Source organism: Herpailurus yagouaroundi, unplaced genomic scaffold (assembly GCF_014898765.1).
Source record: "Herpailurus yagouaroundi ecotype Mexico unplaced genomic scaffold, PumYag 163, whole genome shotgun sequence".
Lineage (NCBI taxonomy): Eukaryota > Metazoa > Chordata > Mammalia > Carnivora > Felidae > Herpailurus > Herpailurus yagouaroundi.
The window spans coordinates 12,864,983-12,892,066 of NW_024412404.1; the positions used below are offsets into that span (position 1 = coordinate 12,864,983).

Below are 27,084 nucleotides of genomic sequence, written 5' to 3' on the forward strand. Positions count from 1 at the left end.
GCAAAGGGAAGGGATGTCAGGGTCAGGACTCTAGAACACGTAAGCTTCTGCCCCTCTCCCCCTAGCTCTCCTCTGGGGACACCTTTGTCCCCCCTACGCATCCCAGCAGCTCTCAGTCCGTAGCGTTTGGGCTTCAGTGCCCCGGAAGGAAGCGTCCGGCCCCAGGGATAGCCAGAAGAATCCCAGAGAAGGATTCAGATAGGCCCCCACTGCGGTCAAGGGCCTCTCGCGGCCCGGTGCCCGTGGCCGTGGCAGAGCCGGCAACTCCCACTCAGAACACTTGCTGCCCCCCCAGAACCGTGCTCTCCAGTGTGCATGTCAATAGCCGTTGGCGACTGGTGGCAACCGTATTGAACAACGCACCTCTAGAAAATGCAGCCCGAGGAGTCGTGTGGGAAGACCGTGGGTTTGCTGTGGACGTTTCCTGGTGACATCAGGAGGTCCGCCGGGTCCGGCAGTAACGACTTCCTGTTCTCCCCTTTGCAGGCAACAGACAATGACGTGGGCACCTTTGGGGAGGTCAACTACTTCTTCAGCGATGACCCTGACCGGTGAGACCCAGCCCCCCGCCCCTCAGCGGTGGCACTCTGCTACTCGTGAGGTTCAGGAAACTTCTCAGTGCCCAGGGAGGGTGCCGTGCCCCCGTGGCTAGAGCACTGAGCGAGGAGTCGGAACCCACGGGCACCGCTGCTGGTTTGACCCTGGCTGTGGCACAGTCTCAGTCAGGTCCTCTAACCTCTCTTGGGGCGTAGTTTCTCTGACATCCAAATGACAGCCTTTAGCCTGGGGAATGAAGAAGCTTTGAAACGCCAGGGACGGCACAGCAAGCGATTGCCGTAGCAGCAGCCAGCATTTAGGACCCCAGCCGGTGCGTCAGGCCCTCTGCACACGCATTACCTGGCGTCATCCCCACAAGTCCTGGAGGAGCTCAGTGCTAGGCACTGCTATCACCCGCGCTTTACAGACGAGGAAACCCAGAGAGGCTGAGTCCCCTGCCCAAAGTCACACAGCTGGTGAGCTCGAGGGCCAGGCCTCTGCCTGCGGTCTTCGCCACCAGGATGCACGGCCTCCAGCAGGACGGGGCTCTCAACATGCCTCGGCCGCTGGGTGGGTGGCTTGCCTCACCACCTGACCTGTGCCAGCCCTGCCCTGTCACCCACCGCGGTTCCGGGCCTCTCTCTCCCATGTCTGCAGTTAAGCTGAAAGGGAAGCCCTCTCGTTTTTAACATGATCAAAAGCCAAGCTGGAGTCCAGGGGCAGGTCTGCTTCTAAAAATGAAGTGTCTGATGCATCTGGAGACTCAACAGGGTCCGTAAGACAGTGGCTGTCAGCTTGGATTACTGGCCCTGACGATCTGTGTGGATGGTCAGGAAGAGACAGGGACTGTTAGGTGCATCTGGCCATTTCCTGCCACTCTGGACGGAGCCTCAAAATGGGAGGAAGGAACTAGCAGCAGGAGGAATTTCCTGTCCCTCGGGACACCCTCAGGTGCCTTGTCCTGATCATCATGGATTTCCTGTTCTCTTCCCATCTTCTTTCCTGGGCTTGGAGCCAGGACCTTCTGGGCTCAGTGGCTGGCAGCTGTGGACCAGGTCTGGGCCTACAGATGTCAACTGACAGCTCAAGGGAGGCTCCTGAGGGGATGTTGAGAGGAGGCGGGTCGAGGGACCGTCTCGCTGGACCTTGCTCCTTCCGAGGACACAGTTCCCGGGCTCTTACACAAGGCTCACCCCTTGAGCAGAAGACCAGGGGTATTATTCCCCAAGAGATGACCAACCCGCCCACCCCTCCACCCCCCGCCAAGCTGGATGCTTTGCCACCCATTTAAAACATTTTGGTGCAAAACCATCTGGAATGGCAGAATCTCTGACCATGACGGTTCTCCGGCATCTAAATATCTGCAGTGGGCGGAAATTCCTATTCACAACAGGAGGAGGGTCCTTCTGCCTGAGATTCCTCTTAGATGAAATTAACCTGCTCCTTCCCTTTCCGTACCTGACTCTCACACACCCCCCGCCCCGTGTGGTCCTGATCCCTGCCCACCACCTCCCACCCCACTCTGCGTCAGAAATAGTGGGGCTTTTCTTATTTAGGGCAGATTCCTGACTCCGTTCATTCCTGTTTATCACCTTGGGCAAGGACAGGCTGGTACATACAGGCCTTACCTACAAGCTGCCTCACGCCAGGGTCCCTTTCTCTCCGTCTGTCCTACCTGACGCAGGTTCTCTCTGGACAAGGACACAGGCCTCATCATGCTGATCGCCAGACTGGACTATGAGCTCATCCAACGCTTCACCTTGACAGTCATCGCCCGGGATGGGGGTGGGGAGGAGACCACAGGCCGGGTCAGGATCAACGTGTTGGACGTCAACGACAACGTGCCCACCTTCCAGAAGGATGCCTACGTGGGGGCCCTGAGAGAGAATGAGCCTTCTGTCACGCAGCTGGTGCGGCTCCGGGTAAGAGAGATGCCAGGGCCTCCTGCAGTCCAGCCCTCCTCCCATCCTTCCCTCTGTGCCCTCGTCCTGACCACCACCCTGTGGAAGCTGCCACAAGAGCCCTCAACCTGCCATCCACAAAGAATTCGGCCCAGATTTGTGTCAGGCCTCTGAGCATCCCCTCCTGTCCCTGGTAACCGAATGGGCCAAGTATCTGTGTCAGCTTAAATTTCAGGTCCCCATTGAGCAAAGGGATGTCCTCCCCATCTCCCTTAGTAGGTGGCAAGCAGGATCTCGCATAAGGACCCCTATCTGGGCCCCTTGGTGGCTGCTTGGAATCGGGAACTGCCGTAGCTGGATAGAACCGGAGACCGTGGGGCACCGCCCATTTCACAGAAGGGGAGACAGGAGGGGAGACACGGTCCCCAGAGGCACAGTCCCCAGAGGCATAGTTGGAGTAGTGAAGCCAGGACCAGAACTCAGGACCGCACATTCCCACCGTCCTCCTGCAGTGGGATTCCCCCCACACATTGTAACTCTGACCAGAGACTCCTTCCTGTCCCCACTCGCCTTCCCCACTGTGCCCACCCAGAGTGACAGGACCCAGAGCCTCCATTTAGGATGGGTTTCTGAAGCCAGCAGGGATGAAGGCCAGGTAGCCCGGGTGGGCACGGCGGCAGGGGCAGCGGGGGGGGGGGGTATGCAGAGAAGGCAGGACCCACCCACCATGCCCGCCCTCCCCCACTCAGCTCCCGGTGCACCCAGAGTGGTGGGACGGCCTTGGGGGCCTCTAGGATCAGAGACATCTGAAAAGAAGCCCCAAAAGAGAGTCATGGGGAAAAAGGATCTCTGACCTCATTCCAGTGCATTCTCCCTCCATGTGGCATTCGTGCCGTATGCAGTGACACCGACCATGTGCTGGGCTGTAGGTACACGGCAGTAATCAAGAAATGTAAGGTTTCTGGGGCGCCTGGGTGGCTCAGTCAGTTAAGTATCCGACTTCAGCTCCGGCCATGATGTCACAGTTCGTGAGTTCGAGCCCCGTGTCGGGCTCTGGGCCGACTGCTCAGAGCCCGGAGCCTGTGTCAGTTTCCGTGTCTCCCTCTCTGTCGGCCCCTCCCCTGCTGGCGCTCTGTCTCTCTTTCAAAAATAAGTAAACGTTAAAAAAGAAACGTAAGTCGTCTGCTTGCACAGAGCCGACCGTGTGGGTGAGGCCAGCAGAAACCGAACAAGAAGCTACAGTTGGGTGTGGAGGGGCGGACGGCAGGCTCGGCACAGGGCCTGCCTGGTCCAGAGGTCGGGGAGGGCCCCTGTGGGTGGGCCGTTCAAGCTGAGACTGAAGGCTCTAGGAGGTGGTCATACCGGATATGGTCGTAAGCCTCTCCGTCCTCCGGGGGAGCCCGGCCTTCCCTTTTCCCAGGGTCTCCAGCTGACCTTCTAGATCCCCACGCCAGCTCCACACCCCAACATGGGAGTCACCCTCCCACGGAGGGACAAGGAGGGCCCAGATCCCCCAAAGCAGGGGACTCTGGAGGGGGCCAGCCCTCCCCTCCCACCCGCCCTCTTCCAGCCCTGACCCCTGAGGGCTCACGGGCCCTGTCTGCACAATTCCAGGCGACAGATGAAGACTCGCCTCCCAACAACCAGATCACCTACAGCATCGTCAACGCCTCGGCCTTCGGCAGCTACTTCGACATCAGCGTGTATGAGGGCTATGGAGGTAGGTAGGCGTGCGGCGGGACCGAGGGCCCAGCCCAGGGAAGAGGGCCTGTGGGCCAGAGCAGGGCCTCACACTCACGCCTCTTCTCAGGATGGGGTTGGCCATCTGCTTCCCAGCACCCTGGCCAACCCAGGAGACCGCCCCATAGCCCGTCGGCTGGAGCGACGCAAGCCAGGGATCGCCCTCCTGTGGGATCAGGATCTGGGTGTCTGATCAGCTATATCCGTCTGTGGGTGTTAGGCCATGGTCACCCCAGCGTCTGATGTTACCACAGTCTGCGGGGCCGCTATTTCTTACCAAGCCTGTCTGGGCAGGTCCATGGGGGCTGGTCGGCCATCCTCCCGATCCTTTGGGTGCGCCTCAGCCGCCCCCCCCCCCCCGACCAGGCTGTGGCCACTTCCTGCTGGGTCCAGGCACAGTCCCATACTCTGGACCTCGCCCTGCCTGCCCCGCCGTGACTCCTGAACCCAGGCAGGGAATCGCAGCAGCCACCTTGAGACCACCTGGTTTGGCAGATGAGGGGCACCCAAGGTCCAGAGAACAGGGAGCGACTTGCCCAAGGCCGTGTGGCAAAGGTGTCCAAGGAGACCCGTGTGATCTGGCTCCTGGTTCCCTCTCCCAGCCTCTCTGCCCACACCAGAACCCAGCCTTTTTGAACCCCTTGACACTCTCTCCCCTCAGTGGTCATCTCTGTGTCTTTGCAGACTCGGTTCCTCCTGCCAGGAAAACCCTTCCTCCCTGTCTCTTTGCTCTGCCTCCCTTCGGCCATTAAGCCCATAACTGGCTGGCTTTAAGGGCTCCTGTGGACGTCCCCTCCTCTGAGAAGCATCCCGAATGCTTGAAGATGAGTTAGGTGCCCCCAAGGCAGAACGGATGTGCTTTGGGTGATTCTGAGTTCAGCGCTCACCCCTCCTGCACCCCACGGTGGGGTCGGAGAAGTGTGGCTGCAGAAACTGCGGTCCCGGCTCCAGGTGCTACAGCCTGATGGTCTCTATAAAATCTGCGTACCCCGTTTAAAAACCTTAAGTTCCATGTCTCTGCCCGCTTGCACACCCCGGCCTCTTCTTGACCCTCCCTCAGGTTTTATATTACCAAAGCAATAATTTTGCTCCCATTTGCCACATCCAAAGTGGTGACTTCATACTGTTGTCAGGACTTCGCAGACCACCAGTGACCCCCACGCCCGAGCCACTGTGCCTTCCCTCCCCCAAATGCAAGAGCACCTATGGGAGAGTTCAGGCATGTGCACTGGGGAGGGGCATTGGAGGGGGACATCTCAGCTCCCTCAAATCCTGCCTTTCGTCTCTGCCCGCCTCTGGCTTTGTGTGCGTGGCAGGGGCGGGGGGCGGGGGGTCTTTACCACCTTCAAGCAGTGTTCTGCTGAGAGTAAAGTCTACAGCACCGTGCCCTGAGTAACCCCTCAAAGGGTCTAAGCAGTGCCCAGAGCAGGCCACTGGACGGGCACAGAGAGCCCATGGGGTAAAGGGAGGAGATGAGGGAGTAAGAAGAGAGGAGAAAGTCCATGGGAGGGAACAGGCGGGGCCATAGGAGATGGAGGAGGGAGCTGCTGTCTGCACCCCACTGCTGGCATCACCCCCAGTAGCCCCGAGGCTGGGCAGTAAGTGGGTGCTTCTTTGGAGGGAGAAGTGGTAAGAGACTGAACTAGACAGACTGAGGCATGACCTTGTCCTCTCGAGCAGCTCCCAGACTAATGGAGAGTGCCAGACAGACAGATAAGCAGCCAATGGCACCCACCGGGAAGGAGCCTGGGCTCTGGACTCAGAGCCTATGCCTCTGTCATCGTCGCTAGCTGTGTGACGTTGGGCGAGTTACTAAACCTCCCTGAGCTTGGTTTCCTCATCTGTAAAGCGGTGCTTACATTACCACCAAAAGAGTTCACACCAAGTGTGCTCAGCACTGGGCCTCGCATGTATCAGGCGGTCAGTAAACCTAAGTCAAGACCACGAGGCTCCAAGAGTTCAGAGGAAGGAGGGGGAAATGAGGCAGGGCTGGCCAGCCCGAGCCAGCCACGTCCTCCCTGCCCAAAGGAGACCCCCGGCTGGATGAGCATCTCAAGTCTGCTTATCGGGCTCCACGCTGACAGTGCAGAGCCTGCTCGGGATTCTCTCTCTCCCTCTCTCTCTCTGTCCCTCCAATGCTCGATCTCTCTGTCTCTCTCAAAATGAATAAATAAACTTTAAAAATTTAAAAAGAAAAAAAGTCTGCTCAGAGAGGGCCTGGGGCCCTGTTCCTGTCATTTCAGTGATCAGTGTAAGCCGTCCCCTGGATTATGAACAGATACCCAACGGGCTGATTTATCTGACAGTCATGGCCAAGGATGCTGGCAACCCCCCTCTGAACAGCACTGTCCCTGTCACCGTCGAGGTGTTTGTAAGTACCCAGGGGTGCCCGTCATGCAGGGCGAGGGGTGGTGAGTGCTTCCCAGAGTGTTGGGGGCCCTGCCTGAGCCCAGTGGTGTCAGACCGTGTCCCCACATCCTCGGCTGTCCCACAGCTCTGGGAGTCGCCCAGCAGACTGCCCCAACGGCTGCCCCCAGCAAACCTGTCATACTGCAGCACCCAAGCTGCCTCCGAGCTCAGCCAGGGAGGCCCAGGCCCTGGGGTGCGAGATGAGCCTGACGGTCCCGCTCCAACTCCATCAGGGGCCTCGGGTCACCCGCTGACGGGGAACAGGAGCCAGGGCTCAAGCGGGAGGAAGTGTCACGGGACTCCCTCGTGTACAGCCCTACTTTGTGAGGTCCGAGGAAATTACTAGAAGGTCATCTTCTCTCTTCTGTCTCTCCGAAACCAAACCACAGCTTGTCTGACATGAGTGCCGAGCACACATGAGTGCTCTCCGGGTCTGAAATTATTAGTCACTGAATCTATCTCCACTCTGGTTCCTTCGCCCCGTGCCGCTCCCCCAGTGATCCCAGGGGTGCAGGGGCCCCAGGGGGCCTTTCCCCGCCGGAGACCTCCTCACGGCATCTGCACAAACACACCCCCCTCCCCATCTCATAGAGACTGCTCCCAGCAGCACAGGGTGGAGGCGTGTTGATGGCAGAGTTAGTGCATCACTGGCTCCAGGAGGATTAGATCAGATTGTCAGGTGAGGAGATACGCTGCGATCTGACGTGCGCTCGGGAAAATCCCTTCCAGAGAGGGCGTGCTAGATGACCTTCCTGTCCCAGCCCGCCTCGCCGGTAGCTTCTGGCACTGCCCCACACCTGGCTTTACAAAGCCTTGTCCTCTCGACCCAAGACAGAGGCTCCGGGGCCAGCTCCTGAGCGCGAAGGTCCTTGTCTGGGCAGGGACCCCTACTGGCTTGCTGCATAGGATGGGCTGGCAGTTGGGGCGCCTGGGTGGCGCAGTCGGTTAAGCGGCCGACTTCAGCCAGGTCACAATCTCGCGGTCCGTGAGTTCGAGCCCCGCGTCACGCTCTGGGCTGATGGCTCAGAGCCTGGAGCCTGTTTCCGATTCTGTGTCTCCCTCTCTCTCTGCCCCTCCCCCGTTCATGCTCTGTCTCTCTCTGTCCCAAAAATAAATAAACGTTGAAAAAAAAAATTAAAAAAAAAAAAAAAGGATGGGCTGGCAGTGATGAGGCCAGGGCTGAGGCCCTGGGGGGAGCCCTGCAGGTGGGCATGTGGGAGCAGGATTTAGGGGTGGCCTCAGAGGGTAAGGCTGGGCAGAACCAGCAAAGGGAAGAGCAGAGAGTCTGAGGCCCTGCTTCAGGGAGTGGCAGGAGGCCCCGGGGAGGGGGGGGGGGGTAGATGGGGGCAAGGCTAGAAAAGAAGGGAGTCGCAGAAGCCTAAACACTCACTGCTTGCCTTTCACCTGCAGCGCAGCTCCCCCCTTTGAAGTACCGAGCAGAACCAGAAGGCTTTCCCTTCCAATCGTGACCACATCTTGGTTTTCTAACCCACATGACCCTGACCCTCGTTTCCGGTCTTGATTAAACACTGCCCCCAAAGCCTCCCCAGTCCTGGTCACGCTCCTAACCCTGACCACCCCACCCATTATTTCCAACCGGCTCGTGTTCTCTGCCCAGGCAAGCAATGACTTCCCCCCCAACCCCGGGCCCCGGGAAGGAATGGCCCCCCCCCCCCCCAACCCCCACGTGTGCAGGTTTGCAGTAGCACATGGGCGAATGTGCCTGCGAAGCCAGTTCTGCCCTAAAGGGGGCGCTGTGGATGGAGGGAGGAACGTAGCTGTGGAGGTTTATGGTTCTGAAACAGGGCTCTGCCACCCGCTAGCTGTGTGACCTGGGGTCCTTAACCCTCTCTGGGCCTCAGTTTCTTCATGTGCAAAATAGGGATAATCGTGGTACTGCCTCAGGATCTTATCATGAGGATTAAGTGAGATCATGCCGGTGACACTCAGCACCTGTAATGTTGGCTGTCGTCACGGCTGATAAGACAGACGTGCATACGATCGGCAGCATCCATGCCCAGGCTGTCTCTGGTACAAACGGGAATTCCGGAGAACTCGGCCAGACAGAGAAGAACCCCCTGTAAGTTTGGGGAACACGGATGAGGCAGAGGGTGGGAATAGGGGAGGTCTAGAGAAGTAAGGTGAGGTTGTTTTACACCAGCCCGGGGATGGGCAGGCTGAATTGGCCAAATGGAAACGAAAACTTCTTGAGCTCCAATAATATGTGAGGTGCTTGCACATTACACAATCTCTCTTAATCCCATTTTACAGATGAGGCAAGTGAGGCTCAGGAGGGGAACAGAGCAGGGGCCCAGATCACCAGCGCCTTTCTCACTTTTGGGCTAGCAAGTGGCATTTGAATTTGCTTCTGGTCCTAATAAGCTAGGATTGGAATCCTGACCTGACTCCTTAGTTCACCTTCTTCCCACCACCCTCCAAGGCCTGAAAGCCCTCTGCGTGTGATTGAGACCCGTACTCCTCTAGGTCCGTGGAAATTTCCTGGAGCTCTTCTTAAAATGCAGATTCTTATTTAGTGAGTTCAAGGAAGGGCTGAGGCTCTGCAGGCCTAACAAGGTCGGGGCAATGTTGATGCTTCGGGTCAGGGGACCACCCTTGGAGTAGCAAGGCCTTCCAAGCTCTGCCCTGATGGGATCTTGAGACCCAGGGACTATGCCAACCTGTGGTTCGGTTGAGGAACCCAGAAAGGGCCCCTTTCTCCTTTTGCCTCAGCTTTTCCAGTGGAGCCAGGGCAAGTGGGAAGAGGGCGGCCAAGGAACCAAGCTAACCTTACATTCACTGGGAATCAAAGAGTGGCCTCCCGCGCTGAGGCCAGACAGCAGGGTCTCCATGTGCAGGGGTGGGTGGGGGCAGGAATCCACTTGGCCTGGAGCTACCTGAGCCCGGCAGAAGGGGTTGTTTTCAAATCCCCTCAAAGCTGTCACGCAGGTCAGTGAGGGCCCTACGCTTTCCTTCCACTTGTGCCCCAGCCCCTGGCAGCAGGGGGGGCGGGGCAGGGGGGGAGCGGTCTGGCAACAAAGACAGGTGCCACCTTGGCTGTGAGTGAACATCCTCTCTCAGGCAGGGCTTTGGGATGATAGAGTCGCTCATGTCTAAGGACCACACTTGAAAAGGTCACCGCCTTTGGGCTGATTTTGCATGTGGGTGATTTTTAAGTAGCTGTCATTTGGCTAAGCTGCTGCCTCCATCCACCAAAGGGATTTTCTCTCAACTGGGGGGAGAGGGGGGAGAAAAACCCAGTGCAGATGAGTAGCTTATGGCAGCACCCACTGCACAGGCTGGGGGCGGGGAGAGGCAGATCGGGCCGACAGGGCTCCTGAGGGAAAAGGAGGCGGGCGAGAGGGGCCAGGTGATTCAGGTGATTCCTTTTCACCCACTGCTTGTTGGTTTTTAATAAAGAAGTCAAACTCGGTTTGTAGATTTCCCATTAGGGGACAATAAGCTTTTGTAGAGGGAGCCGCTGAATTAGAACTAATAGCGAATGCAGTGCCAGGATCCGGGGAAATATCACCGCTAATAAGTTTCTGCCTCGTGCTCTGTCACTGACATTCTCGACGCCGTCTCGCGCAGCCAAGCAGAAGGCTTCGATCTATCCGTATATGGGGCACCCGCGCTTGCACCAGAGGGATGCCCAGGCAGGCTGTTGGGGCACCGGACGTCAGGCGAGTCCTCACGCCATGGGTTCTCTGAGGCGGGGGAGCTGCTGCACAGCCCAGAGCCCGGGGACAGGCGGGGGAAGAGGGGGAGCACCACTCCTTTCTGGGCACCCACAGTCTGGCAGGATGGGACTGTCTTAAGTCCCAAGGGGTGGACAGCAGCTTTGGTGCCTCTCTCTCTCTCTCTCTCCCCTCCCCCCTTCTCTCGTTCATTGCTGCTCAGCTAGAAGGGACTCCAGCAAAAGGAGCTCCCCCTCAAAGAGCTCCCGGTTCCTTGGGGAATGAGGCCCTGGGGGGGCAGTGCCGCGAACACTGCGGACTCCCCCGGAGGCCACCGCCCCAGTACCCCTGCCCTCGCTCCCCGGCTCCCAGGGGAAGGGAAGAAGGCTCTGAGTCAGGTGGGCCAGTGGGGGCTTCCTCCAAGAGGCCAACGGGCAGAAATTCTCACTGATTGATTACAAAAAGCCGTGGGTGAGGACCAGAGTCTTCAAGGTAGGGGGAAGTCGCCCCTAGCTGGGCAAGAGGGAGACAGAGGAGCCAAGAGGAGGCAGAGGCTGTGCCTGTTCAGCCCCTCGGCCCACACCGGCCCTGACCGCTGCCCCGCTGACCTGCTTGCTGGTGAAGGCTGGGCCAGATGAGGGACTGCTCAAGACCTGGACGAGGTGGGCTCTGGGAAGCCGCCTGACCCTGCCTGCCTGCCACTGCACACTTCTGTATCCTCCGGGCCAGAGTGCTCCTTGCTCCCTTCATTTCTGGGGGCCAGGAGGGTTCTAGAACCTTCCACCGTCATGCTGGCAGAGCTGGGAGGGAAGTTGCAAGCGGGCACCCCCAGCGTGGAGGATGATGAGCTGAGCAGGAGAACAGGAGCGAGCTTGGTGCTGCACCAAAACCCCAATGGGAGAGCAGGGAACCTGCTGCTCCCTGCTGCCTACATTCTCCATCTTCCTGGCCCTCACACGTCTCCCCAAGGCCCGTCCTCCGTCCCTGTACTATAGCCCAGCCAGGGGAGCACCTGGCCCCTTCGTGACACCCCACTTGGTTCTGGTCGTGCGTCAAGGCCAAAGCCCCTCAGCGCCAGCCACGCCCAGCCTCCCCTTGGCCAACAGACCAGCCCTGCAGGCCTTCCTGTCCCCTCCAACCTGTCTGTCTTCCTTCCAGGATGAGAACGACAACCCGCCCACCTTCAGCAAGCCTGCCTACTTCGTCTCCGTGGTGGAGAACATCATGGCAGGTACGGGCTCGGGCGGGGGAGGGTGTGAGGGCACGAAGCCAACAGACACCCCCATGACAAGCGAGGGGAGCCTCTGGAGAGGTCCAGTCATCTGCCAGCCAACAGCCGTTTACAGAGCACAAGCCCCTACTATGTGCAGGCGCTCCGCTGGGTACTTGGTCCCCACTCTCCCGCAGCTGCAGCCTCGCGCGGGAATGGTGACCCATCAGTAATCCGTCAACCTTGATTAAGTGAGTGTATACAGAGTACTGAATCCCAGTGCTGTGAGTCAGGTCCCAGGGCCAGGGTGGCCAAGGGGGTGGCCTGAAAGGATGCTGTGCGTACCTACATGAGAACAAGAGTGGGCCGCTCATCTCTCGGCTGCGTCTCTGGTGGCAGGGCCCAGCTTGCAGACCCGGGGCCACCAGCTCCACATTCAGGTTCCCAGGGACCCGCTCCGTCCTTCCTGACGGCTTCACCCTTACACCCAGGGTGGACTGTTCCAGTGGGGAAACCGCCCTATCAGGAATTGCTGTAGCATCCGGAGGTGGCAGGGGTGACCTTCTGTGGCACCATGGAGCCTTCTCTAGGGAGTCTCCAGGTACCTTCCTGGTATCTGATGATTTTTCTGGGTGGGTGCCAGGCTGTGCCCAGCCCACCCTTCCCTGTCCCAGTCGGGCATCTCCTGGAGAATAACACTGCTGAAGCTACCCCTGTGCACTCCCCGCTGTCCCCGTGACCTCTGCTTAGGAGAGGCCTTCGTCATGGCACTTAGTCCGCTTCCAGCTTGTGCTTGGATAAAGGGTGTGTCAGGGCCCGTGTACCCATCCCCCTGCTCAGGGTGAGACCGAGAGTCGGATTAGAGGCTTCAAAATCCCCGGAAGGGACCAGAATGACCTGCCTATCGCACAGTCCTCTACCTGGCCCCTTGGACCACCAGGGACTGTTGATTCACGCACACAATAGTAACGGCAGCCTGTGGCTCAGAGAGAGCTGCCACGGGCCTGCACCCTGCATGGCCTGCTTCCCCTCCCCCATCCTCACCAACAACCCCGCAAGCTGGCTTTCTTTCCAGATAGACCCATTTCACAGAGGAAGAGGCTGAGGCTCAGACAGTTGCCAGAGGGTCCCCTGGGGTTCCAGCCTGGGCGTCCTACACCGAACCTCCTCGGTGGGGCAGTCGGGTGGCAGTGGGGACAGGAGGGAGCTGGAGCCCCAAACCCGACCGATGAGGGTCTGGTGAGCACAGCTGGGAAAGGCGGATCCCCCGACCCCGGATTTCAGGAGATGGAAATGAAGGTGAGGGCCTTCATTAGACATTACAGGGAAAATAAAATCCCTTATAAATTCCCCTTGTGAACGAGATGAAACAAGACTGAAATTGAATACGGTAAATGTGGCATCATGTAACATGGGGCTTCATTTCTTTTTGACTCAAAGCCAAAGCTGGCCAGTCTGAGTGTATCGCCCATGGCGAGCGGCCAGAGAGAGGTGGATAGCAGTGGTGGGTCGTGAGCTTCTGGCACAAGCCACCACCACCGCAGGCTCCGGGACCCCCTTCGTGGAGCCTTGTCCCCACGCAGCCCAGGGAGCTCTGGAGGTCGAGCCTCCCCGCCTCATCCCTGGGTGCCCCAGCAGCAGGCTCCCTGCCTCCTGAAGGCTGGTCACCAGGAGGTCCCGGGTCCCCCTCCCAAGGCCTGGGGCCGCAAACCCGGGGTGAGCGTTCCCCACTTTGTCTCCCGGAAGGGGCCACGGTGCTGTTCCTGAATGCCACGGACCTGGACCGCTCCCGGGAGTACGGTCAGGAGTCCATTATCTACTCCTTGGAGGGCTCCTCCCAGTTTCGGATCAACGCCCGCTCAGGTGAGCACCCCCCCCCCCATGCCCTGTGGTCCCCGTCACCTTCACCTCAGGCCGGCTCCCCACGCCCAGCCCTGGTCCTGCTCCTGGGCCAAGTTCTCTCTCCCTTTCACAGGAAGCCCTCGTGTGGAGCATGCCAGCTTTGAGCGCCTGGTCTTATCCCTGAAATATTAACCTGAGTGTGATTACTGATCCTACACGCCCCCCCCCAAAAAAAAATTGGAACGTGAATGTATCCACTTCAGGGTATCTTTCAATGGTGAAGAGCCCTGTTAGGTTTAAAATGTGTTCCATTTTACCAACAGCTGGCCAACATGCCACCCTTTGGGGGCTCTCTTTCCTCAAGCCTCCATGTCCCCCTCCCTCAGCGGCTGACCTATTTGCTGAACTCTGGCTTCTCCTCTTAACACTGTGTAAGCCTTGGTTTCCCCCCTGCAGGACGAGGATGGTCACGTTAGGGGTGGAGTGTGGGTCACGTGAGTGATTGCAGGGAGCGCTCATAGAGTGGTCCCTGGCATACAGTAAGTGCTGACAGAATCACGTCTTCATCATCATCGTCTTTGGTCTTTTCACCCAGAGGCCCCCATCCCCGGCTCCCTGGTCAGCCCACGGAGCCCTCACCTCTCTTCCCCCTTTCCCATACGCCTCCCTCCAGATCTCTCTCCCTTGAAGCTGGTGGGGGGGGAGGGGGAAAAAGCAACAATAGACCCCAGATCAGAAGCTGGGAAGGGATATGAGGCCCTTGGACATTCATTCATGTATTCAGGCTTCAGTGGGGACCTGCTCTCCACCAGGTGCCGTGCTGGGTGCCGGGGCGCAGGATGGAATCAGACATGACCTGCCCTCCTGGGGTTCCCGGCCCATTTAGTGGACATGCAAGGCCCCCCGCTTCTGAGTCCCCGATTCTGTATTGTAAGGGCACTGCCGATGCCAAGTGGGCCAACCCTGAAATCTCAGTGGCTCAACACAGCAGAGATTCTAACTCACACGGCGGTCCAGCACCACGTCCAGTGGACAGCCTTCTGCATGGTGGTTCTGGGACCCGGGCGCCTTCCCTGTTGTGGCTCCAAGGTCACTGCAAAAGGGAAGAGAGCCTGGAGTGCTGTCGAAGGAGATGTCTATGGGCCAGGCCCGGAGGCGACATATGTCACTTCTGCCCACATCCTATTGGCCGGAACCAGGCAACGGCCCCACCTAGACGAAGGGGACCTCGGGAAGGGGTTTCTGGCCTGACAGCCCCTCTCAGGCAGTCATGCTCCCTTAACACAGCTCCTTCAGCTATGAAGGTGTGTTTTCCTCAGAGCTCCTTGGTCAAATTAGCCAGGCCTGCTCCACAAAGGTGGCCTTAATTGGATCTAATTTCCCAGACAGGGGTAGCCATCTATCACACCGACAAGTTCACGTTTAAAACTTTTCAGAGATTAATTTCTTCCTTGCCCTGCCAATTAATCGACACCACCCCAGCAAGGAGCACAGTGTGGTGGGCAGACCTTTGCCAGTCTTTTGTTTTTGGCCTCAGCACCTTCACTGTCCCGTCCCCATGCTCAACTCCCCTCTCAGCCCTGCACAAGCCAGACAATCTGCCAGTGTGGCAGGGAGGCAAATGTGAGACATCTGGTCCAGCTCCATCATTTCATGGTAGAATAAGCCAAGCACAGAGAAGTTGAGTAACTTGCCGGGGGTCACACAGCACAGGCAAGAGGGATTAAAAAAAAAAAAAAAAAAAAGACAGTCCCTGCCTTGGGGGTATTCTCACAGTCTATTGAAAGGAAATAAGCCTTTTCTGAGTGTGGAGAGCTTGACCTGTAGTTACGTAATCCTCAAAACAGCTCTGATCCGAAGGCATACTAATACCCATTTTACAGGTGAGAAAACTGAGACCCACTTTTCCAAGGCTGAATGTGTAGAAAGGGCCGTTAATCAGAATTCAGATGTGGGCCTCACTGTCCTCAAGGCATCACTCGTTTCCATAGCCCATGTGCGCTGGTAAATGGCCTGCCTATCATGACGCCCTGAGGCTGGCCCACCTCACAGATGCTCCTGAGAGCCAAGTTCAAGCATCTCCTCCACTCTGTGTTCAGTGCCATCCAGTCAGTAGCTTACAGTGGCCCTGGTGGGAGCATTACAACCTGAAAATCAGCAAATGCCTTTTTGTTCTTGTTTTAGGGAAGCGGTTGTCAAACGCCAGCACGCCACGTGACCCGGCGTGACCTCCACGTTTTAGTTATACCAGAATACAAAGAAAAGCCAAAAACGGGCTGATAAATGATCCATTTTTTGAAAAATTTGTTTAACATTTATTTTTGAGAGACGGCAAGCACAAGTGGGGGAGGGGCAAGGGAGAGAGGGAGACAGAGGATCCAAAGCAGACTCTACCATGAGCAAAGAGCCTGATGCAGGGCTCAAACTCACGAACTGTGAGCTCACGGCCTGAGCCGAAATCAAGAGTCGCATGCTTAACTGACTGAGCCACCCAGGTGCCCCGATGGTCAATTATAATTGCTTGTATTTCATGAAATAACTCGTTTATATACTGGGGGGAAAAAAAAACACCTCAAGGCAATATAATCACGTTACAAGGTAATTAAGGAAATTCTTTTATAACTGTTCTCAATACATTGTAAGTTACTTGTCCAGTAATGAGTCACCAGGGTGAACATGTGTGAAACATACATTTCAGTGCTGTCCTGTAATAAACAGCGCCAGGCACTGTTCTAAGCCTTCTGTGATGTCAGCCGAATTAATCCCTCAACAGCCCTATTACTTTTCCCTTTTTTTTTTTTTCAACGTTTATTTATTTTTGGGACAGAGAGAGACAGAGCATGAACGGGGGAGGGGCAGAGAGAGAGGGAGACACAGAATCGGAAACAGGCTCCAGGCTCTGGGCCATCAGCCCAGAGCCTGACGCGGGGCTCGAACTCCCGGACCACGAGATCGTGACCTGGCTGAAGTCAGACGCTTAACCGACTGCGCCACCCAGGCGCCCCTACTTTTCCCTTTTGACCAGATAAGGAAATGAGGCACATAGGATTTAGGTAGCAAGTCTCAAGTGATAGGGCTGCTAAGATAATGTCAAAAATCTCAAGAGAGGTCTTTTGTGACCTGTCGTATTCTCCATCCCCTAACGCCATTATCAGCCCAGATTTTCCCACATTAAAAAATGACTTTCCGATCAGAAAGGTGTTGCCACCTCTGGCTTCTGGTTGCCAAGGCATAGGTGCTATCCCCTGTCCCTTCACGAGCGTCACCTCACACCCCAGCACATGCACACACGTGCGAACACATGCTGTCAGCTTGTGCAAACGGCTTCACCCCCTCTCTCCCTCCTTCCCTGCTCCCTCCCTGGCCCACCCAAACCCTGTCTCCTGCAGGCGAAATTACCACCACCTCCCTGCTTGACCGTGAGACCAAGTCTGAATACATCCTCATCGTACGAGCGGTGGACGGGGGAGTGGGCCACAACCAGAAAACCGGCATCGCCACCGTGAGTGCCCGCCCCCTGCTGTGACCCCTGCTCCCCAGCCCATCTTTAGGGTGCACCTGTGTCCTGATGCAGTGTGAGGCACGTGGGAGCGGGGTGAGGGTGGCAGTTACCAACTCACTGTCAGCCAGGGTCAGCCCTGGGGCTGCTGCAGCCGCAGGAAATAAAGGCATTCCCACCTGGGACGTGGTGGCACATGGGAGGAGCAAACGTCCCCCAAAGACCAGCGGGGCAAGAAGCAGAAAGTGTGCACTCCATAGGCCCTTCCCTAGGGGCTCCTACACGGGGCACGTATTCCTGCCAGGAAGAGTGGCCCAGAACAGGAGGCAGGGCCCCCAACCCTCACCACCCCTCACCTTGGTGCTGAGAGATGATGCCTAGATTTCCCTACCATGAGTAAGCGGGACCCATAAAGGCCTAGATTCCCCATCCGAGGCCTGGTCATCCCACCGAGGTGCCTCAGATATAGGAAGCTAGAGAAGGGACATCCGAGGGTCCTGACCGGGCTCTGGGCTGCACGAGAGATGGGGGGCAGTGAGCAGCAGGAAGACGCGAGGACCACTCACTCTAGCCACCTCCCTTCCATGACCCTCCCCTTGCTTTCTCTGGCTGCCCCTCAGGAGCGCTCCCCGACCTCTCCGCACGGCCCTCACCCTACCCACCGCAGCTGCCCCCCATCCTTGCCCAGCCAGAGGGGCTGGTGTCAGTATTTCTTGGCCAGAGACTTGGCAGAAAAATCCCCAGTACCCCGTTCAGTCATGGGAGGCCCCTGCTAATAGGATTCTGAGCCCTATAAATAATTTACGTGGGTGGCAGGGGAGCAGGGAAATTGCTTGGCTGGTAGCTGAGACTGACGGAATCTCAGGGGATTCGGCTGGGTCCCCCCACCCTGTCCGTCACCTTCCGCCAAGACAGGGGTGGGTGAGAGAAGGCCCAGGTTAGAGGAAGTATTTCAGGGGTCACTTCCTTCATTCCTCTGCTTCCTGATGGGATAAGACCTAAGCTCTCTCCTGAAGGGACCTGGCTCCCTCCTTGAAAGCCCAGGCCTGCCCCGAAGCCCCCAAAGTGGGTGGAACCAGTGGAATTAATGCAGAGATGCCCCGCAGGCACCCGAGTATGTCCCCCTCGTGGGCACTGCCCTTGCACAGCTCAGCCAGGTGCCTCCCCCCCCACCCCCCGTGGCTTCGCAGGTGAACATCACCCTCCTGGACATCAACGACAACCACCCCACCTGGAAGGACGCCCCCTACTACATCAACCTGGTGGAGATGACCCCTCCAGATTCTGACGTGACCACGGTAAGTGGTGGTAGGACAGCCGAGCCTCCGGGCTGCCCTCCTGAAGGTGTCTGCCATTCCCTCGTGAGCCCCATGGGCCGGTCCACGTGGGACTGATGGATGTCATGTCTCCCTCTGAGCCAGCCCACGGAGCAGATTTCCAGAAGCTCTCTTGCATGGTGGAAGGTAGTCAGAGTTTGGCGGAAAACCCTCACCTGGGCCTCAGAGACAGTGGGCTTTGGGCTTTGTCAAAGGGAGCAATGGCAGCCCAGGGACAGTGACAAGGCAACTAGGGCTGGTTCAGCTAGTGACCACACTTGGCAGAGACCCCGGGACTCAGTCCGGGCCACAAGGAGTGCTCCACCCTCCCCAGGCGCCTTACAGGCGTCCTCCTTAAGTCCTACAGCATAGATTCTGCCCCCCACCTCTCCCTCACTGCTCTGTCACCGCAGCGGGAGCCTGGTCAGCTCCCCCCACAGGCGGGCCCCAGGGCTTTCCCAGTGGGGCGTTTGAAGTTCGCCCAGGGATTTTCTGGCCCGGAATATTCCAGGTTTGCCCAGGCCCCTGGGCGTGCTGCGTGCAGGGATATGACTCAGAGTGGGGAGCAGGGGAGACATGGCCAAAGCCTCAGGAGTCCGGAAGGGAGCCAGCCTCCTGGGGAAGATGAGGAAAGTCGGGGTTGCACACCCCACTTGGTCTGCTCTGGAGTTCACGTTTGTGAGGCTGTCTCTTCCCCTCACCCGTGTGTCCCCTTTGGCCTCATTTGAGGTGGCTTATCTCCAGTGTCCAGCCCCATGGCCACTCCGCCAGCTGTGACGAACATGAACCTGATAGTCCGTGATAACCCCACATATTGAAGGTCTGCGACATGCCAGGCTTTGCCCGAAGGCTTCTCATGATTTCTCTCTCATCCTCACGATGGGGCAGGTAGACTCATTGCTCCCATCACACTGTGGAGGAAACCGAGACTTGGAGTTTGAGGGGTTTGTCCGGGGTCCCAGAGCTAGTAAAAGGTTGTATCAGGACTTGAACCTACATCCCTGCTGGCTCAGGGAGCCCTGGCTGGTGGGCCAGGTCCTGAGAAACTGGAGAGTGTGGGGGGGGGGGCCCCCACGGAGGGCACATTTCATATCCAGCTCTCCAGGAAGGCTGCCCAGCCCCCTTTGAGGCTTAGCCTCCCCACCCCCGCCCCTCATCAGCCATAGCCAGTAGGACTGGTCTAGACTGGTAAGGATGTCAGCCTCGAAGGGAGTCTCCTGTCCTCCTTTCCATGTGTCCAAGATCTGAATGGCTCTCAACTGGTGGGTGGATCCCCCTCCCAGACATTCCAGTAGGGTCTGCGTCAGGTATCTGGGATCTAGTTTTTCAAAGCCCCAGTGGGAGGACTCCTTGGAGGCCAGGGCCAGGTTTGGGAACCACTACCTTGGGCCCTTTCCTGGCTCTCTCAAGTGCTCTAGACCTTGTGGGCACTCTCTGCTGCCATCTCGTGGGCACTTGGGCTCTAGCCCAAGACCACTCCAGCCCGGGACCCCAAGAGAAGAGCCTACCTCGGAACACCTGCCTGATCAACTCTTACCTTTGCTTTATGTTTCTGAGAAAATCTTCCCAGAGGGCATTGAGAGGCAAGTGAGACAGGTGTCCCTGGGAGAAAGTGGCTGCATGGGACACTAGCCAGAGGTGCCATGTTTGAAGAGTCTACCTGTCAGACAGAGAGAAGGTTTGCTGGACTGGGACTGCACTTGGCCTTGGGCATTTCCCAGATCTGGTCCCCAGTGGCGCTTTCCGGGTCTCCAGCCTTCCTTGCAGCCTTTGGACTGTGAGCAGGTGTGGACAGTGGGCCAGGGGCCTGCTGCCCAGGGTCTTCTCACTCCCCGGGAACTTCGGCAGACCTTCAGTGAGCACCTGCCATGTCCCAGGCCCTGTGCCCGTCAACCTTAGAAGCACAGAAAGTGACGACATTCCCCTCTGTTTTCAGGGAGGTTTGTGTCACTTTTCTGCTTAAACCCACCACTGGTTCCCATCTCGCCCTGTGTAAAAGCCAGAGTTCTTAGCAGACGGACCTGCCCCACCTTTATCTCTGGGGAGTCGGACATGTGAACCCACCCCTCAGGACAGGCTCGGCATGGCCGTTCCTCCCACAGGGTGGGGATTCCAGTGTTTCAGTGCCCCCTGCTAGTGTTTGAGATGCCCCCCGCCCCTACAGTGTCATGACTCAGAAGTTGAAAGAGAAAAGGGCAAAGTCAAAATTAAAACTTATTATGTCAAACGTCTAGCCAAATATATAATGACAACTTCAGCAATCATGGGATTTAGCATCTGAAAAACTTTCATTGCACTTAAGGACAAATTGTCGGTTAGATTTTTTTTTTTTTCTGTAATTCTTGAGAATTTTCAGAATTCTCTGCAATTCCCAGGTATGTGTGATCGTTTCCAGGAAACCAGGAATCAGGAAGCCCGTACATTAGTCAAAGGTGTCATAGCAAAATAATTTCAAAAGGGATAGTCATGAAATTCTGCTAAATCTTATGGTGTCTAGGCATTTACATGTGGGTACACTGTAATGCTGTTGGGGGTGCTCCCTGAGGCCTTCTAAGGCCACACAGTGGCCCTGGGTGAGGTGGGGGCTGTGGCTGAGATATGAGAAAGGGAGCTGGGGGTGGGGAGGGGGACAGATGACCCAGAAGTGACATCAGGGAGGAGGCCATGTTTGCATAGGGGCTGCCCATCTGACACATGTCCTCCCACCCGTCCCCAATCCGCTAAACTCTTCCTCCCCTCAGAGCTTTCCACCCCCTGCTCCCCCCCCTGCAGAGCGTTCCTCTCCCTCTACCCCTCACCCCTGCTTTTCCCACGGCTGCCTCATTCTCCTCCACAGCTTAAAATGCCACTTCCTCAGAGAGGCCCTCCCTGATCACCCTGCCTAAGGCAGCTTTCTACATTGTTTCTTCCAGAGCTGATCCCACGTCTGTGTTCATTTATTTATTAGGTTGCTTGCTTATTCGGAGACACTATAGGGATTAAGAGAGCAGCCTTTGCTCCCAAAATGTCTACGGTCTAATCCCAGCCACATCCCTTATCAGCTGTGTGACCTTAGGCAAATCACCATACCTTTCTGTGCTCCAATGGTCTTATCTAGAAAATGGGACAGTGAGAGCCCCCACGAATAGAGTTGTGGTTTGTATTTAATGAGCCACGGGGTGAGTAACAGAGAAATGATAGCTGTCGTCACCACGCCTCCTCCTCTGGGTTCATACCTGTCTCGTTCGCGGTTGAACCCCAGTGCCTCGCACGGTGCCAGGTGCATTGTAGGAATTCAAAAACTAGGGCGCCTGGGTGGCTCGGTCGGTTAAGTGTCCGACTTCGGCTCAGGTCATGATCTCACAGTTCGTGGGTTCAAGCCCCGCATCAGGCTCTGTGCTGACAGCTCAGAGCCTGAAGCCTGCTTTGGATTCTGTGTCTCCCTCTCTCTCTGCCCCTCCCCTGTTTGCTCGCTCTCTCTCTCTCTCTCTCTCTCTCTCTCTCTCAAAAGTAAAATAAACATTTTTTTTTAAATTTTTTTAATTAAAAAGAATTCGCAAATGGTCAAATGCTAGTTGTTGAGGGTCTTGTCCGACTTTGTTCCCCGCTTCACCTGGCCCCCCAGTTCTCCCAGGTCAGGTTGGGTCTCCCTTGTCAGAGGGAGATGAGGGTGTGTGGCCCAGAACTCTCCCAAAGGCCAGTGACTTCCCAGAGCTGCGTGTGGACAAGCGTGTGCCTGTATCCTGGCGTACCGGGGGTGGTCTGGGCTTGCGCACCTGTGCGCTCCCAGGGCATGCACCTGCATCAGGGCGAGCCCGCGCATGGCCCCTCTCGGTTTGCGAGTGAGGTTTGGGCCCAGCCTCCCTCCTAGCTCCTGCAGGCTCCTTCAAGGACCTGGCTGATGGGCATTGATTTAGAGCCTTTCAAAGCCCTCCAGCAAAATAAGAGAGGGGAGAGGGAGAGAATTATTCCCCGTCAGGCCAGGAGAAAAATGACAGTGTGAAATGGGAAATGAAGAGGGAAAGTGGTGAGACTTTACACAGCGACCAGGAGGGAGCCTGCGGGAGGGGTGACAGCCAGCAGCCCTCCCCTGTGTCCCCAACCCCGCCCGAAGACCAGGGAGTGGCCCTCGAGGCCAGAAGTCTGGGCCCCACCTCTGGCTCTCCGGTCAGAGAGAGAAGACGAGAAGCCCCCAGCCCCATCCCAGATAAAATTGATCTCTACGTATTCAGCAACTAGCTGCTAGCCCGGAGCAGACCTTTGAACCGCTCTGTACCTCAGTTTCCCCATCCAGAAAAACGGTGATAAAAACCTCCCCCTCCTCCTCTAGAAAGAAGCGCTGTAGAAATGCGAGGCTTGCTGGTCCCTTCTGTCCGTCAGTGGGATGATTTTTGCCTGGCTGAAGCCACACCCGGAGTGCCTGAGAGCCCTGCCTCGCCTCCTGTTGTCAACACAGGGGTGATTGGGTCCCCTTTATCGAGGCTGGGGAAACTGAGGTGACGTGCCCCATAGCACAGCAAGGGCCCCTCGGGCCCGGGAGGCCGGGGCCCTCCCCCAATCCCTGCCCCCGGGTGCAGCCAGGCCAGGAGGGGATCCAGTGTGCTTCTCTGAAACAGAAGGAAGGTCCGCAGGGCTCAGGGTTCAGCGCCAGCACTGGCCTCTCTCCCTGGCCACTCCTGGACCCAGGGGCAAGATGGGGGCCTGTGGCCAGGGCAGCCCATCTGTCTGTTCTGGTCTGGTGGCCCCAGAGACGCCTCCGGCTGGGGATTAAGCCAGAGGAGGGACAGATTCTGCCGCCAAAGCACAAAAGGCCCCACATCAAGTAAGGTGAAGGAGCTGACGAGGCTAGGCTGTCATCGCCGAGTGTCTTGGAGTTAGGAATGACATCGTCCTGATGCAGCCCTGGGGACTGCGGTCCCCATCCCCCCACCCCATTGATCTTGTCCACCTCTGGTACCACAGTGAGCTCTGCAGCAAGGGCAGGGGTGGGCTGAGGGGCGGGGACCACTGCTGTCCTGGGACCCTAGGAGGCGTCCATGGTGGGAGCTGGGTCAGCCCCAGGGCTGGTGCTGTGTGACCTTGAGTCTTGCCCGTGCCTCTCTGAGTTCTGCTTTCCCCTTGGCAGGGGTGGGTAGACGCTAGAGAAGTTTTCCAAAAAGCAGGAGATTGGCAGGCACGGGGGCAGGGAGGAAATGGCTTCGGGGTTGTGCCCTCCTAACCCAGGGCACTCAGGTCGATCCCTTCTTGGGGTGAGGCTTACAAGTGGGGAGCCAAGTGTGGGGGGCTGGAGAGGTAAAGGGGCCTCTGTCCCGAGGCCTTCCCCCTTTTCAGGCAGGGAGACTCAGCCCCCTCTCTCCTCCAGCCTCCCCCTCCCCCAGCCGCACAGCAGCCCCAACCTGCTGAGACCCACCCTCTAAACAGGACTCCCTTCCCCTGCCCTGTCATTCCTGGGGTCACAGAAGCCTGATTCTCTTCAAATTGCTGGTTAACTGTCCATCTCTTGATTTCGGCTCAGGTCATGATCTCACAGTTTGTGCCCAGGTTGGGCTCTGTGCTGATAGTGTGGACCCTGCTTGGGATTGTCTCTCTCCTCACTCTCTGCCCTTCCCCACGCACACTTGTGTTCATTCCCATTCTCTCTCTCTCTCTCTCTCTCTCTCTCTCTCTCTCTCTCAAACATTTAAAAAAATAATAAAAGTCCATGGGAATGCAAGCTAGTACAGCCACTCTAGAAAAAAGTATGGAGGTTCCTCAAAAAACTAAAAATAGAACTACCCTAAGACCCAGCAATTGCACTACTAGGCATTTATCCACAGTGTGCTGTTTCGAAGGGACACATGCACCCCCATGTTTATAGCAGCACTATCTACAATATCCAGAGTATGGAAAGAGCCCAAATGTCCATCGATGGATGAATGGATAAGGAAGATGTGGTATATACATACATGGAGTATTACTTGGCAATCAAAAAGAATGAAACCTTGCCATTTGCAACTACGTGGATGGAACTGGAGGGTATTATGCTAAGTGAAATTAGTCAGAGAAAGACAAAAATCTTATGACTTCACTCATATGAGGACTTTAAGAGACAAAACAGATGAACATAAGGGAAGGGAAACAAAAATCATATAAAAACAGGGAGGGGGACAAAACAGAAGAGACTCATAAATATGGAGAACAAACTGAGGGTCACTGGAGGGGGTGTGGGAGGGGGGATGGGCTAAATGGGTAAGGGGCACTAAGGAATCTACTCCTGAAATCATTGTTGCACTATATGCTAGCTAATTTGGATGTAAATTTTAAAGAATGAATGAATGAATGAATGAATGAATGAATGAATGAATGAAAAATAAAAGTCCAAAAGAAGGAAGAGAAGTTTCGATGAGGAGGATCCAGTTCCCAAAATCCAGGGTTCCAGAAGCTTCTGAGAAGTTCTCAACCTCCCAAAGAATTCCTAGTCCCCAAAGAATTCCATGACCAAGGCCTGCCGGGCACCCCCTGCTCCTCCAAAAGCCCATGAACGTGTCGCCCCACGTGTCTGGGAAGGAACGACACCAGGATGTGCTGGCGGTGTTGCCCGCTGGCTACTGGCCCAGGCTTTTGCTTCTACGAATCAGAAGGCTGGGGCTTACGTGGGGAAGGGGACTGGCCTCAGGACAAAACCGAGTGCACACCGGCTGCTGATCCATTTTGTGAACCTCCTGCCTGCCATCCCCCCATCAGAAGCCCTGCCAGAGCTGGAGGGAGGAGCAGGGGGGGTGGGGGGGGAGCAGGAGGTGGGGGGAGCAGGAGGGAGGAGCAGGGGGGGTGGGGGGTGCACGAGGGAGGGACCCACGTGTCAGCTCAGACCACCCAGGAAAGGCAGCCTGGGGCCCGGAGACCGGGGCTAGGCTCCACGGAGGGTCCGTCTCTTCCTGAACAGGTGGTGGCCTTGGACCCGGACCTGGGAGAGAACGGCACCCTGGTGTATAGGATCCAGCCGCCCAACAAGTTCTACACCCTCAACAGCAGCACGGGCAAGATCCGCACCACCCACGTCATGCTGGATCGGGAGAACCCCGACCCCCACGAGGCGGAGCTGATGCGCAAGATTATCATCTCTGTCACTGACTGTATGTGTCCCTTGCAGCCCCCCGCCGCTTGGCTGTGGCCTCTGACACTCAGGGCCCCGGGGACCTCTCCCACTGACTCGTCCTCCATGGGTCCTGAGGCCTGGGTACGGGAGGGCTGTGTCATCACTAATAATGGAGGAACACTCACTTGCCAGTCGTGAGCCCCCGGAGTACCCTCGGGGGGGGGGGGGGTGGAGGTTGCTGGGGCCGCAGGGCCAGGCTGCTCCCTGAAGGGACCCCTGGGATGGAAGGATGGAAAGTCACCGAGCCTGCCTTCCTCTCCCCACTCCCCATTGTCCCCTGTCCCTTTCTCTTTCGCACCCCTCTTTCCCTCTCCCCCTCACCCCCCCAGGCGGCAGGCCCCCTCTGCGAGCCACCAGCAGTGCCACAGTGTTTGTGAACCTCTTGGACCTCAATGACAATGACCCCACTTTTCAGAACCTGCCTTTTGTGGCTGAGGTGCTGGAAGGCACCCCGGCGGGGGTCTCTGTCTACCAGGTGAGTTTCTCTTTCCTGGCCTGAGCTCCTGGTCTGCCTCCCTCACCTCGTCTCACCCAGTCAACAAGCAGGCACAGGGTGCCCTGGGTGTCTAGCTTTGCAGTGGGAGAGGGGGGCAGGGGATGCCAGCCGAGACCACCAGACGGGATGGTCTGTGCCAGGCTTGGAGAGCCAATGCTCTGGGAGATGTGATGGAAGGCTTCCTGGAGGAGGAGGGGCTTGAGCTGGGTCTCGAAGGACAGGTGGAGGGAAGGTACCAAGGGAGATGCCAGAATTCTGGGCCTGAGTATGGAGGTCATACTCCGAGCTTGTGGCTGGGTCTAGAACACAAAGAAGGTTGGTGGGTGTAGCCCAGGGACCCTGCCTCCGTGGGCAGACCACTCTCCCACGTTCTCCCGGAAGCCCCAGAGCAGCTCCACACAGAGTAGGGGGTGCTCTCCCCACTTTGCAGGGGCCGAAAGAGATTTGCTTATGTCCCTGCGGCCAGGAAGAGGTACGGCCTGATCTTGAACGCGGCCCCTCTGCCTCCTGCTCCATCACCCTCTGGGAGGCGGCCCTGAAGATGCTCGTTCAGGGAGAATGATGCCCTTTTAGGAACGGGGGAAGGCCCTCATGGTGAAGAACATAGGCTTTGGAGTACAGCCAACATGAGAATAGACCCCAGCTCCTCCGCTGGTGTGCTGTGCGGCATGGAACAAACAACCTCACTGGGCCTCCGTTTTCCCACCTGTGCAATGGGGATCATAACAGCACCTGCCTGGCTGTGCTACAGGGCTTCAGGCAGACACACATGGAAAGCAACCTGCACTTGGGCTGCGGGAGACCCACGGTAGCTGACGGGCTCCTCATGATGGGACCTGTGGGGGTTTATGCCTGAGACCCAGCGGGGTCCAGTGGCAGAGGCTTAGCCTGACCCCACTCGAAGAACGCAGGGTTGTTTGTCGGGATATGCCACAGCGCGTAACTCTGGTGATGCCTTGCAGGCCTGCTGTGCCTCAGTTTCTTCATCTGCGAAAGGGGATTAATAATAGCCTTCTTTGGGGATCCCCGGGAGCAAGCTCTCCAGCAGGACATTCTCCCAAACGCCCAGCAGGGGGTGCTGCGATCCAGGGAGAACAGCCAGTCCCTGAGGAGGAGGAGCCCGCAAACAGAAGGCGGGAGGAGGGCCAAAGGAGGCCCGTTCTCCTCCGGGGGCTCACAGCAAAGAGAGCACAGCTTCTGAGTTCACAGAGGAGCTGACTCAGGCATGAAAGGATGGTTGAAGGAGCTCGAGTGTTTAGCTTGGGAACTGTATCCTCAGGTACAGAAAGGTTTCTGACTGGAGCTATGCGTTCCCCAGCCTCCTCTACAACCTGGACCGAAAGTGA

The 27,084-nt window shown here is 57.3% G+C and overlaps 1 protein-coding gene across 9 annotated transcripts in view; it reads left to right on the forward strand.

Annotated features, from left to right (window-relative positions):
• Nucleotides 1–27,084, forward strand: part of CDH23 (cadherin related 23) — a 420,227-nt gene that overhangs the window by 290,159 nt on the left and 102,984 nt on the right. For all 9 annotated transcript variants that reach the window (XM_040485294.1, XM_040485295.1, XM_040485296.1 and 6 more), the window contains 10 exons: nucleotides 487–551; nucleotides 2,222–2,459; nucleotides 4,053–4,158; nucleotides 6,422–6,549; nucleotides 11,420–11,492; nucleotides 13,218–13,334; nucleotides 16,703–16,815; nucleotides 18,003–18,110; nucleotides 25,030–25,219; nucleotides 25,572–25,717. In XM_040485294.1, coding sequence (XP_040341228.1) covers nucleotides 487–551; nucleotides 2,222–2,459; nucleotides 4,053–4,158; nucleotides 6,422–6,549; nucleotides 11,420–11,492; nucleotides 13,218–13,334; nucleotides 16,703–16,815; nucleotides 18,003–18,110; nucleotides 25,030–25,219; nucleotides 25,572–25,717 — 1,284 coding nt within the window. The remainder of the gene's footprint in view (nucleotides 1–486; nucleotides 552–2,221; nucleotides 2,460–4,052; nucleotides 4,159–6,421; nucleotides 6,550–11,419; nucleotides 11,493–13,217; nucleotides 13,335–16,702; nucleotides 16,816–18,002; nucleotides 18,111–25,029; nucleotides 25,220–25,571; nucleotides 25,718–27,084) is intronic.